The sequence below is a fragment of the Sparus aurata genome, chromosome 8, assembly GCF_900880675.1.
Source record: "Sparus aurata chromosome 8, fSpaAur1.1, whole genome shotgun sequence".
Classification (NCBI taxonomy): domain Eukaryota; kingdom Metazoa; phylum Chordata; class Actinopteri; order Spariformes; family Sparidae; genus Sparus; species Sparus aurata.
This window is the reverse complement of record NC_044194.1, coordinates 29,736,482-29,749,448: the sequence shown is the minus strand read 5'-3', so window position 1 is coordinate 29,749,448 and position 12,967 is coordinate 29,736,482. Positions and strand designations below refer to the sequence as shown.

Below are 12,967 nucleotides of genomic sequence, written 5' to 3'. Positions count from 1 at the left end.
CCAAAAGTGTTTCCCCAAACTACAAAAAAAGAATAGATTGGCCAATAGTAAGCACTGATTGTACATTACTGTATTGTTTATATGGTAAATGGCACAAGGATCCCAAATTCCCATATTAGACTGACTTCCCTCTGTCACTCTGCCCACCATGCTCAGAGGAAAAACAATAACAATAATAAAAGAATAACGAGGAATCCCTTTTGTTTGATTTGATAATGATGATCTTTTGTCCAATAAAACACATTGGTATTAAAATTATTAAAATTATAATTATTTTCCACACATCTGTAACAGTAATCATTTGATTCATAAAACAATTTGATAAAGACATTAAAATAAGATCACACACACACACACACACACACACACACACACTCAAAAGAAACACTGAAGCAAAAGAGGTGAAACAGAAACAGTAGATAGAAAATATATAGATAATGTTATTTTCTTCCTGCTTTAATACTCAGAGAGCATTTCTACGAATTGCCCAGGGAACTACAGATGAATATGAGAACAGAAACATTAGCATGTGTTTTATTACTTTGTGCTGTCCCTTCTTAAGTAAACTACACTAAATCTTAAATTAACAAAGGGTTTTTAAGCAGAGATTAAATGTTAAGAAAACAAAGAAGTAAAATAAAGGGGACTTAGTCTCTGAAATGATTAATGAAGTGAAAGAAAAGGAGAAAAGAGGCTCTTCAGGAAGAGGCTTGGTTTCCTTAGGATCCCTATTGCACCAGCACAAGTCTGTGATATTATTCCTGGATTCCACCACATATACAGTCATACACACTTGCACATATCACAGTATAACCACAAAAAGTCACATCAGCAGGGCCCATTTATCACTGTTTTCCTAACTGCCATTAAATAACCCATTCAAATACTGCTACACATCCAATCTGAACAATAAAACTCCACCAATATAACACATTAAAGTGTGTTACAGGTTTTGGGGAGTACTACTGCATATGTGAAAGAGTAACATAAAGCCTCATATAATCTTAATAAATAATCTTAATATAAATTGCCTCCAGTTATGTCACTCAGTGGCTAAATTGCATTGTGGGTAACGTAAGTTTTGAAAAGCATTCCAGTCGTCTGACATTGCACTCCTACACTGGTGGACCCTGATGGAAGGTTTAAAAACATGTGATTGAAATGGATACAGCGGAATCAGAGATGTCTCCATTTTTATTCTACGCATTCTTCTTCCTTTTCAAAATCTGGTGACTATTACCATTTACATTGCAACTGAACCAGTTGTTTGACATCACTGGAGGTACATTTATCAGATTACATGCAGCTTCCTCTAGAGCCACAAAAGGCTTCATACTACTTTTTCATATATTTAGTAGTACTCCCCAAGACCTGTTAACACACTTTAATGTGTGAAATTGGTGGAGTTACCCTTTAGCTAGAGTATTGGGCAGGATTTTTTAATACACCACAATCACTAGTGTAGTTTTGATCCACTCTTTATTAGCAGGTTGCCCATTGCAAGTCTTGAAAATTATTAATCAAATAATTGAAGGTAATCCTTACCACATACGCAGTATACTAAACACATACCCTTTATACATATATGTGTTGTGTTTTTTCCTTTAAACTTATATTAACCCAGCTGATTGTCTGCAGCGGTAAGATTCAGAACTGCCCTTAAGGTTTTAGTGTATTTGTGGTTTTATGAAAACCTGCTGTTTTTCTATCTTTACAATCAATGTATGCAACCCCAATAACAAAGATAACAATCTTAAAAAGGATGGATTGTTTTAATTGTCCTTGCTATGCATTTGGAAAGCAGTTCCATAATGTATTTGCTTTGACTCAATGTATATCTATGTTAGGTTTTATCAGTTATTCCACAGCTGAGAAGGTGAGAAGAATGTATTTCTTTATTGCTCCAGCAACAAAATATTTACATATAACGATCATACACAGTGAATATCAATGTCGGCAATTCTGCTGACTGTACGATATTACTCTGTATGTAACATGTCTGGTTCAACTTGGCCCCAACATAACAAACTATATAACTCTCTTTATCCCCTGAGGAGACACTTGTGAAAGGCAATGTAGTAAAATAACTTACTTAAGACTTACTGCAACTTATATAGTACAGTATGTACTATTTATATCAGAATTTTCACTATATACAAACATCATCATCATCATCAAAAAGACTTTTAAAACTTTTGCTTTTGCATAAAGAAAGACACATAAGAAATAGCTATAAAGGCTGCTCTCTGTCATCCATTTATAAAGTGCTCTATTACAGTATCCTCTTCTCTGTAGGCGCACTAAATAGTCGAGGTACAGCCCCACCATCACTTGTAGATATGTTTGCTGTTGCTCAGGGCCTCTATCAGCTTGGTTTGCATGATCTCTTTAGTTGAGTATACGGGCAGCTCCAGGGTTGAGAAACACGTATGCGTCTGTGGGTAGTACTCGTCGTAGGAGAGGTCCTGGACTTTGACAACTCCGACTTTCATCGCGATCTTTTCCATGCCAAGAATCGGCACCCTTTCAAAGCCTGTCACAAACCCTGGCAGAGGAGAAGTGGTGATCGTGAGTTTCACACTTTTTCATTTTAGTTTTTTTGTAACATCCTTATCTAGGTACCACCTTCCCTCTAGACAAAATAGGTGATTCAGATATAATGTAATTGCTGTTAACTAGAGCAGTTGTTATTGATCCCAAACAACTACTATCACAAACTTATCAGATGACAAGTGCACAGAACAACAAATGCAATAAACTATCATGAAGCCTCAAGGTTGCTGCTGAAATGTATATTAGGGCTGTCAAGCGATTAAAAAAATAATCTACTTACAAGCTTTGTGATTAATTTATTGAGACTGATCGTTACCATGAGCATTTAAAAATATTTCAGTGCAAATGGACTTCGGTAGACAAGTGAATTAATGAATAAATGGACATTCTAAAGGAGGTGATTTTTTAAGCTTGAAGAACTCTGATGTTTAGAAAATTTCTTGCTGCATAAATTGCACACAACCGTGCTCCTGTCAACGGCTTTGACAATGTTTTATAATTCTTGACCATTAAAAATGTGACAATTTAGCTTAAAGCTGTTGCTAAAATGGAATGGACCACAGTAAAATCTGGGACATTGATGTCATCCACCAAGCTTGGTCTTTGGTGTCAAAGACTGGCATGGCTCGAGAACAGGGTAATTGTTCTGTTCTACAGCTCCTTACAACACGTAAACACCTCATGTTTGACTGACTGCTATCACTATCCCTGCTAATATCCATGCTGAAGTTGTTAATCATGGTGAGATTACAGCATCTAGTAGCTATGGTATAACCTCCAGCAAATCACTACAACCCATTCTTGGTTTGAGAAAGAATGGACAGTTAGAAACACTGTATGGAGTGGAACGTCTCTATTCAGTCGGTCTGTGCTCAGCACCCTTTAGTTATTTGCCTCCGTCATGTTTACAAAGCTGCTGTGGAATGTGTTCATGTTTTTTTTTTTTTTTTCAGGACTGAATACATTGAAATGAACGTGTTATTTTAACAGCCCTAGTTAATAGTATTTTTTAATATGTTAAAATCAGGTCAAATACTTACAAAGGAAAGATTTCTTCTGATCCTCATTTAGTTCATCAAAAACCTCCCAAAACATCTGTATGGTGGGGTGGCCTGGATGGTAGTCCCCCTCATAGCTTGTGTTCTAAAAACAGTGAAACAGATTGTTACAATTACATGTGTGATAGACAGTTATAATCATTTGTAGTTTTCAAATAAAGCACATGAGGATGTAATACATCAGACGGAGCTTCAGAGAAAAGTGGACTATAAGGAGATCTGTTTTCAGACTGTACCTGTTTCAGCTTTTCCCAGTCAATTAAGTCTTTGCCCACCAAAACTTCTTGCAGCTCCTTTGGTCGGAACAGCTTCACCAGATCTCGGTCACACACCTGGAAAAAGCCTTGCTTGAACTCCTGAAACACGCACTCCACCGATGTGTTGAAGACGTGATTCACGTAGGCATCCACAAACTCCTTCCTGTTAGAAGATTAAAGTTTCAGCAAATACTGTGGATCCATACATCTGTTAAATGCACCACATACACTTCTGAAAAATAGGGATCCTTCTCAATCAAAACAATTAAAACAAAAGTTATAGATTGATGAGTCTTGTTAATGAGAAATCTATCTACTATGAAGTAATGTTTTTTTTCAGTTTCATTCACGTAATGTTTAGACACAGTAGCAGACTTTTATCCTTGCTCTTTCTCCAAAGTTAAAGCAACAAGCAACCAAATGAAATCCACTGTTATCTTGAATAAAATTATGAATTTCTCTGGGTTTGACAATTTTTGGAGACAATTAGGATGAGACCACAATTAAATAAAATATACACCAAATGTTTTCTCATTTTAAGACATTTTAAGTCTTATATTCTTATATTGTTTACTTACTGACTGCTCTGTTCCACTTTATTCCAAGAAAAGACTGAAAGACTGATTGAGATCCTGTCTTTCTGACAGGCATCTTGCTGTGGAACCTGCTTCATTTCCTCGTACAAAACCTACTTTAACATTGTCTAGCTTAACGAAGCTGAAATTGCATTCACTCTTGATGCACAACTTTGGGTTATATTTAAATGGTCCTTACTTGTTTTGACTTGTCACTGGCTTTTCAGGATTTTTAGGATCAAGGTCGACCTCTATGCCATCCCAGGTGATCTGTTGATCAGTTGAAAGAAAGAAGACGACGGCTAACATGATAATTGAGTTTCAGGTGTATATCACAAAGAGGATAAATAACATTTTTGCCACTGTGAAACACCTACGACAAAATCCATTTCCAAGTTTTCCAAGTTGTCATCTTGGCAGTCTTCCAGAATGTACTGCAGACTCCTTAAAACACAAAAAAGGAATAATATTTAAGATATCAAAAATAATATCCAGTGTCCATAGCAGAAAGTCAAAATCTAAAACCAAAAATGTGTCTTTTAATATACATATATTTCCTCTTACGCTCCAACAACTGGGCTGAGATCCAACAAATCCTGCAGTGAAGGCTTTATACCCAGCAGCTTCTTGAATAGAGCCAGTGGGAAGGGTAGGTGAATGATGCAGCCGTTATACAAAGCCAATCCACACAGAACCCCAAACTGGAAGTACCTCTGGTCCTCCTGTGTTGCCTGGTGTTGAATAAAGGATTAATGATTAATATGTTTCGATGAGGTAAAACCTTCAGTTATATTGTATATATATTATTTCCTTGTTACGAATTACCATCAGAGGGAGAGCCATTAAATCAAATTATTTTCGAGTCTATTGTTCAGCAATTATTTCCATGTATGAGTATTCAAAAACTTACTTTGGAGGGGAACCATGCCAGTGTTTCACTGTCACTGAACATGAACATGCCAGTATCAGGAGACACCATGTCGTGAAAGACTTTGTAGAAAAAGTCTTTTTTGCAAAGATTATCGATTGTTCGGTTTTTGTCAAAGTAAACCTGGAAGACAAAAGTGCACAAACTTAGCTGAAACAGGAGTTTTTACAAGAACATGTGACTTTGGCCATGCTATGGTTATCAGATAAAGTCTATACATTTACCACAAGTGGCATCTTGTAGTCAGTGTGATGAGCAGTAGCCATTTGTTTGAAGGTGTCTTCCAAAACTGCTGCTCTCCTCAGGTCCATTTCAAAGAACACATCTTGAGGTAATGGGAATCCATATTCAGATGGCATACTGCAGATGATTTGAAAAATTGTTTCCCACTGGAAAAAATTAACAAAATTATTTTGCTATTTTTGTGTTAGGTACACACAACAGGAACAACCTGACAGTATTGTGTGCAAAGGCTCATGAGGAAGGCCTGGTTACCTTGGTGCTGCTAGCATTCATATCAAAAGCCAATTTCTTTGACTGCAGATCCATCACGATTGGAAAACTACAGAGGATGAGTGGCTCTGCATTTGCTTTCTAAGAGGGAAAAATGTACACAGAGTCTTAACATTAAAGAGAAAAGTTAAAAGGCAACTATTGAAAAAAACATTGAAAAGTGACAGAAATAAAGGGCAACAGAAGGAAGCAATGACTTGGCAACTATCATGACGTGTTTTTAAAGCCATGATGTACAGGTCACATGTCTTTTGCTGTTTTTTTACCTTGTGTTTCAACCTTGAACGCCAAAACTGCAGATCCTCACGAAGAAACTCTTTGTCAATCAACAGATTAAAATCACTTTCTGGCAACCTCTTAGGCTCTGCAATCCTGCTGTTGGCCTTTAAAATAAAAAAATATTTTATGTATTAGGTAAAAAGTTCAATAAAATAGAAGCTTTACTTTATAATAACAGGAGGATTACATTTTAAGATCTGGTTCTGTTACAATTAAAGAAAATACAGGAACAAGCGATACTAACGTTGTACATGTACTGGAGCACTAGCAGCAGGTTTCTGACTCCAGAGTTGCGAGGTACAGGCTTAAAGGACAGGACCACTGAGAGGGCCTGCTTCCACACCTTAACATGTTTAACCACGGTGGAGGGCGACAGCGAGGACCACCAGTCTCCTGAAGAACACAACATGGAGATTTGTTGGATATCTTTAGCAGGAGGAGCTGTGAAGCCTGTCACCTACACCTCAGCTAACAGCTCACTGTGGCTGCTTCTTCTAATTATTTTTCACTTTTGAGAACTGATATAGGCCAGTGTTAACTGTTGTAACAAATATATTGTATTTCCGGTCATTCCGACATCTTCACAAAAAAAAGAAGTGTTTCTCCTGCTGAACACTTTTCATTTTAAGCAGCAGCAGTAGGAAATATCCCATTTGCAACAGCAGTAACGTATAAACACTACACTTCATGTTAATGGTTGCACTTGGTGGATTTCATGCATGCATTGTATTCTGTTAAACTCTCATAAATCGGTGGGCAATCTAAATCCAGCATGGTATGGCGAAGTCTGCCACTTACAATAAGAAACTGCTCTAAAGAGAGGTAACTACTGTGTATCCATTGAATGACTATTTGTATGATTTGTATATTTGATAGTTGTGTTGCACTCAGAAACTGTGGGTTTCTACATTATGTTGCTTTCATTGCAAGTCCATAATACAAGAAAAAAAAAAAAACAGAATTAAATATTATGCAACATTTGAAGGAACCAGTACCTATGACCTGGAGGCTGTCATCAGACAAGCGTAGTACTGCAGCAGCGACTGCCTCAGCAAGCTTTGTGCTCGTTTGTTGCTGTTTGTGTCTCTGGATCACATACAGGAGCTCCATGAGAAGCAGGTGGATCCTCAACCCCTCCACACCCACCGGATTCCTATCAAGGGAAGGAAGCAAGTGCTGGACAGCAGCCTCAACCTGTCAGTTTGAAAAGAATCACAAAGGTCACTCATCAACCTTTTGCATTTGTCTTAGGCTTAAAAGCCTAAGACAAATGCAAATAGCCTGTTTTCAGAAAATGTGCCATTAAATGAGCCATCAAGGTTTTCTTAAGGTGGTGATGTCACAACTATACAGTCATTGCCATCAGCCACGCCCCCAGCACAGCTGAGGTTGCAATAACACCAGCAGAACTAATGCAAAATGTAACACAGTGGGTAGCGCTTGATCAGTTTTTTGGTTTTGGGAGGGTGGCCTTACAGAGACAAGCACTAAAGCGGAGCCTTCATAAAAAAGGGTGAATAGAGGTGCTGCAGCAATTCACAGTATGAGAACAATAAGGTGTTTTATGAGTATTAAAGCAAAACAATTTCTAGCAGACACCCTTGATAGAAGTGTGAACCTGAAAATGCATAGCATGGGATCTTTAAGCAGACAATTCAATAATAAAAGCAAGACAAATGTTTAAAGAAGATAACTGAGGAGGCAAAACAAACTTAAAACACATTTCAAACATATTGGTCACATACCTCAGCTATAACATCATCCTTTTTCACCAGTTTCTTGAAGGCACGTCGTGCATTAGACAATTTCAAGCCAGAGTACTTTGGTGAAGTCAGGAAATGTTTGTCTTTGCTAGACCCACAAAGATGAATAAACTGCAATTAGGCAGAGTGGTGCTCTAAGACAAATACTAACATCTGGGTTTTTTGTGTGGCTAAGACAAGTTCATCACAATCCATCAGATAACTGTGGAGATATTCCAGTCTACACCAAAGAGGTTGACTAACTATCTACAGGCAAGGCTGTACAGTAAATGTGAAAATTCCCCAGATGAAAGTGCGTGCTGATCCTGCACAGAGCAACTGTGTTTACCTTTGTTCAAGGAAGCTTTTATTCACACAGGATGCAGAGGAAAATGTCCTGTGAATTTCCCTGTGAAGATTTTAACATTTTTAGTCAAGTTTTTTATTATTATTATTCCAAGTGGGTTATTCCATTCCAGTCATAAAACATCAGGCTATTCAACAAAATAATGTGATAATTAAAAACATACTATTGTGTTATAGCTTCTTACTGTTTTATCTTCTTCCATGACTTTGAATCACATTCAGCGATCCATTTGTCAATCACACCATCAAGACAATGCTGTGCTACATTGTTCATGATGTTTGACTCATCATGAACTTCCTGTAAAAGAAACAGGTTGAGTTAATGTTCACACAGCTATACCTTCAACCATCATGGCTTGTGTTGTATGTATTTGTGTTGGTACCTCATCAGACGTGCATACTGCAAACGAACAGTTTCCTCCTGCGAAGATGTTTGTAATTTTTGGATCATCAGCCGGGTCTGGAAAAGTGACGGAAGCAAAGAGTTTTCTTTTTAATGAAATCATTTCTTGCACTCACATATTTGAATTCACTTATTACAGAATTGTAGTTACCTCGTGGCAGTTGAACAGGTAGCGGCACAGACGGATGACTCTCCTCTCCGTGTCCCAGCTGACCTACATCTCCACGCCCGAAGGAGTAGATCCTCTTGGAGTCTGTTAGTACCAATGTGTGATGTCTGAGTAGAAAAAAAACATTCAATGTCATCAGAGACGTACATACTTTGAAAGACTACTTTTCCTTCCCTCGCTTCCTGGCCTTATTGAGGGAAATTCTCTTCAAAGACATAATTCATGTAATCTTTGGTTGTTACAAGTTAAGTAGTCAACCCTGGTTTCAAAAGACAGTTAAATCATCACCAGAGATTCTATTCTTTTTCCAAATAATACTCAAGACAAATGCCAGTGGACTGCCAGACAATCTATCTCATTCTTGTTGTTGTAGTCTACTGTGTTTTTATGATTGTTCTGATGGTATAATAAAACAATTAACAGAAGATCAAAATCTACAGGTACATAGTCTCACCCAGAGTGAGGGAGTGCCATTATAGTTCTCTTTATAAACACTGGGGTTTTTTTCTGTGTCATTTGCAACTAATGGAGAGACACTGACGTAGTTTAAACCAGGTGCGTGACGTGCTGTGACTGCTACAACTGAAATTGGGGAAAACAAAAATAAAAATATAAACAATAAAAGGTGATCTACTGTACCGTCCACATGCGATCTTGGTGACTTTTGCCCCCCAGAGCTCTGCAACCAGCCGAGGTCGCAGTTCATCGCTGAATGAGTTGTGCCCGAGCTGTCCATGTTGACCGGAGCCAAAGGTGAACACTGCACCAGTCTGAGGAAGCAAACAGAGTTAAGTGGTTAAAGTCCCATTTTATTTCACATTTACAAATCAGTGGGATCTAAGTTGTCAGTAAATATTTTTCATGTCACTTGTACTGCACACCATCATGGTCAGACTACAGGAACACAAGCAGACTGAGTAGCAGGAAAGTAGTCAGTACTTTGCAAGGAAATCTCATGAGTAAATGTAAGTATAATGTCTCTGAAAATGAACTCTTCCTGGTTTTATCAAACGTAAGGTTTAGCAGCACTACTGTAGACTCCTAATCCCAGTATTGGAGACACTGGTACAGCTGTCTCTTGGTAAAACACTTATGTATATTGTTTTCTTCTGTATGACCTATATTGTGATTGTCCATGTAATGCATTCTGTGGAATTTATTCTCTTTTATTTGGAGCTGAAGTCTGTAATAACGTTTTTATTGAATTGAATTGAATTGAATTGATGAACCCAATGAAAAATTGTCATACAACTCTTCCCTTAACACTCAGCTTTATGTTATAGTGTCTTTCAGCTTATTGTTTTGGTTTTACAGAATGAAACTTTACTGTTTTGGCTCAGTCTGCTGCTCTCATTGACACTGGTTTGTGGTGACAGCATAAGTGTATTAGGGTAGACTGTGGCTCAGGGGGTAGAGCCAGCCAGTCTTGTTATTGGAAAGTCACTGGTTCGATTCCCCTGGTCTACATGTCCAAGTGTTCTTGGGCAAGATACTGAACCCTAAAACTGCTCCTGATTAGCTTATTGGCACCTTGCATGGCAGCGACTGCAATCAGTGTATGAATGTATGTCTGAATTAATGTAAGTTGCTTTGGACAAAAGTGTCTGCTAAATGCCCTAAATGTAAATGTCTTAAAATAATTTGCAAAATTGTGAGTGGTTACAAAGAAATTATTAAAGGAGGAGTAAAAATAAGGAACATTTAGTAACTACCCAAAGGTTTCTGTTTAGAGGTTTCTGTACTGTACAAAAAGTGTTACCATGCTTCGGTGTCTAACCTTGGTCAGAGTGACAGTGTGGTCCTTTCCACAGGCAATGTGAACAGTTTTCTTCAAGTTCAGGCATTGAACAGCAGTAGGTGTATGTCTGTCTATAGAAAATACATTCAAAGTCAGCTTTACATGTTACAAAAACATATATGTTATAATAAATGTAAGATAAAAAGACTAATCTCTCTACCTGTCCTGTCTCCCAGCCCGAGCTGTCCACAGTCGTTCCTCCCCCAGCCGAACACACCTCCAGACACGGAGAGGGCGAAGCTCTGCTCTCCCCCTGCAGAGACCTGGACCAGAGGGAGCGCCGACAGAGATCGGAGGTGTTGGGGTGAATTGGCGCCGAGCTTCCTCTTCCCCAGACCCAGCTGGCCTCTGGAGTCCTGGCCCCATATGTACACCTGACCATCTGTGGGGAATCATCATGACTTTGTGAGCAGCATAGGGCAGATTACAACACTGTAGTCTGCTTACAGACTCATTAAACCCTGTGCACTGAATGGCAGAGCTACATTTCTTGACAACAGCACAGGTAGCATGTAGTTGTTGGAAGGTGTTGCAATTATTTTCAGCACTTAATTCATCTACTTATTTTTTGCATTATTCAAACTATTGAGGACTTTATACAGCAAACACAAGCCCCCTCTACCTCACTGTCCAATCAGCTGTTCTGAACAATCTAACAGAGACCCCTGCTGGTGAGGAGGTGCAACGACATTCACAGTGCCACTGTGTTTGTAAACACAACACACGTGACTTAAAGGGCCAATGAGCTGATCTTTGAACTTTAAAGGGTAAGTTCACCCAAATAATAGACACAAAAGCGCACTGAAACAACAACAATTGCTTTAAAGACAAAAAAGGGAACATCATTTCCCAAACAATATAAACTAAGCATAATCCACTAACATCTTTGTGTTTAGACCGGACGCTTTTTCATTTATTTTCCTTTTGTTTTATAAAGGTTCTTGTGCATGTAAAAGATGAATAAAAAAGTCTGCATCAACAGGAGCTCCTTTCTCAGACACTAAGGACACACACACCCAGGACACTGTGCTGTACCTTTGGTCAGGGCTACTGAATGATGGCTCCCACAGGCAACCTGAGTGACTGTGATGTTACTCAAAGCCTCCACTGGCCTGAAAGAACACGACACAGAGAAGACCACAAGCTTACCAACATGTAACCAAGTGCAGATCAAAGTTTTGCACCATGTTTACACAAATTCGTGTAAGTGCAGGACACTGACAGCAGCTCCTTCTTACCGGGGCATGTAGGTGTGAGCGATGTCCACACACAGGACGTGTCCTCTGTCTGACAGCAGTGTGACTGTGTCATCTCCGCAGCTCACAGCCTCAATCTTCTCTTTACATTTCACAAACTCTGAGAGGGAAACACAGCAGGAGCATGTCACCATTACTGCACATAAGAAAACGTACCGTCTTTAAGAGCTTTGTAAATGATCACCAGGTTGATTATCTGACATAAATGAATCTCAGTAGAAACGTGTGATGACGCTCACTCTGCTTCCCTCTGACTCTTCTCCCGTCTTTGCTCTCGTTCGTTCTGATGATGAACGAGTTTCCATTGCTTTTGCAGAAGGCCAGCACGCTGTGACCCGCTGACAGGTCCCTGATGTGATATCCGAGGTCTGCGTACTGGACCCCACCACCATCATCCTCCCCATCATCATCATCATCATCACCATCATGTCGGTGGCTGTCGGTGAGAGCTCCGTGTTTGAGCCGAAAGCCCCGCTGGCTGTCCTCTCCCCAGGAAAACATTCCGCCCACCTGCGTCCTCTGGACTCACAGCTGACTTTTATCAACTCAGGAACGAAACTTAACTATGACACAGCAATGCACCGTGCTGATGTACGGAAATCAAAACCTAAACACACTCAGAGGCTGCAAGGAGAAACGAAAGTGAAACTGTTTGCCTGCGAACATTGCATCACAGCGGATTGTTTTTTAATTATCTTTTGTGTGTGTGTGTGTGTGTGTGTGTGTGTGTGTGTGTGTTTACGTCGTGTCTCATCACATTTGTAATTTGTTGACGTTAAACGTCTTTGGGCGTGTTGAACGGGTGGATGTGTGGTGTTTGGTGGAGGAGGAGGAGGAGGATCAGTGACGGTCGATCTGTTTCGTTTAAGCACCGAGAACAGCTGAAACGCAGCAGGAACAGCTGACTCAGCTCGTCCCTGGAATGTGGGTCCGATATGAAAATGTACAGGTAACATGAACATGTGTAGTTAAAATCTAACTAAACAAACAAAAAACTGAAAAGCTCATAAAATGCACTGCAGAAGATCTAGTGTCCCTAACGAGCTTTAAAATGTATAAAGCAGCTTTAA

General features: G+C 39.2%; 1 protein-coding gene across 1 annotated transcript; it reads right to left on the bottom strand.

The window, feature by feature from the left end:
* Window positions 1-1,877: 1,877 nt before the first annotated feature.
* LOC115587357 (probable E3 ubiquitin-protein ligase HERC4) lies at window positions 1,878-12,550 on the bottom strand. Its single transcript, XM_030427188.1, has 23 exons — window positions 12,137-12,550; window positions 11,880-11,997; window positions 11,677-11,753; window positions 10,802-11,023; window positions 10,621-10,712; window positions 9,483-9,613; window positions 8,826-8,950; window positions 8,655-8,731; window positions 8,457-8,569; window positions 8,255-8,314; window positions 7,909-8,014; window positions 7,159-7,357; window positions 6,408-6,556; window positions 6,151-6,267; window positions 5,867-5,965; window positions 5,596-5,760; window positions 5,354-5,494; window positions 5,008-5,174; window positions 4,821-4,887; window positions 4,643-4,713; window positions 3,848-4,031; window positions 3,594-3,696; window positions 1,878-2,545 (listed from the first exon to the last, which is right to left on the bottom strand). Exons 1-23 carry the CDS (start codon window positions 12,396-12,398, stop codon window positions 2,328-2,330), a joined length of 3,063 nt encoding a protein of 1,020 aa, XP_030283048.1. The 5' UTR covers window positions 12,399-12,550; the 3' UTR covers window positions 1,878-2,327.
* Between the last annotated feature and the right edge of the window lie 417 nt (window positions 12,551-12,967).

Coding starts and splice junctions, on each gene's coding strand:
- LOC115587357 (XM_030427188.1), bottom strand. CDS start 12,398: ATGTTTTCCTGGGGAGAGGACAGCCAGCGGGGCTTTCGGCTCAAACAC. Junction 9,614..10,620: donor ACACTGTCACTCTGACCAAG/GTTAGACACCGA, acceptor TTGCTTCCTCAG/ACTGGTGCAGTGTTCACCTT. Junction 5,495..5,595: donor ACTACAAGATGCCACTTGTG/GTAAATGTATAG, acceptor TTTGTCTTCCAG/GTTTACTTTGACAAAAACCG.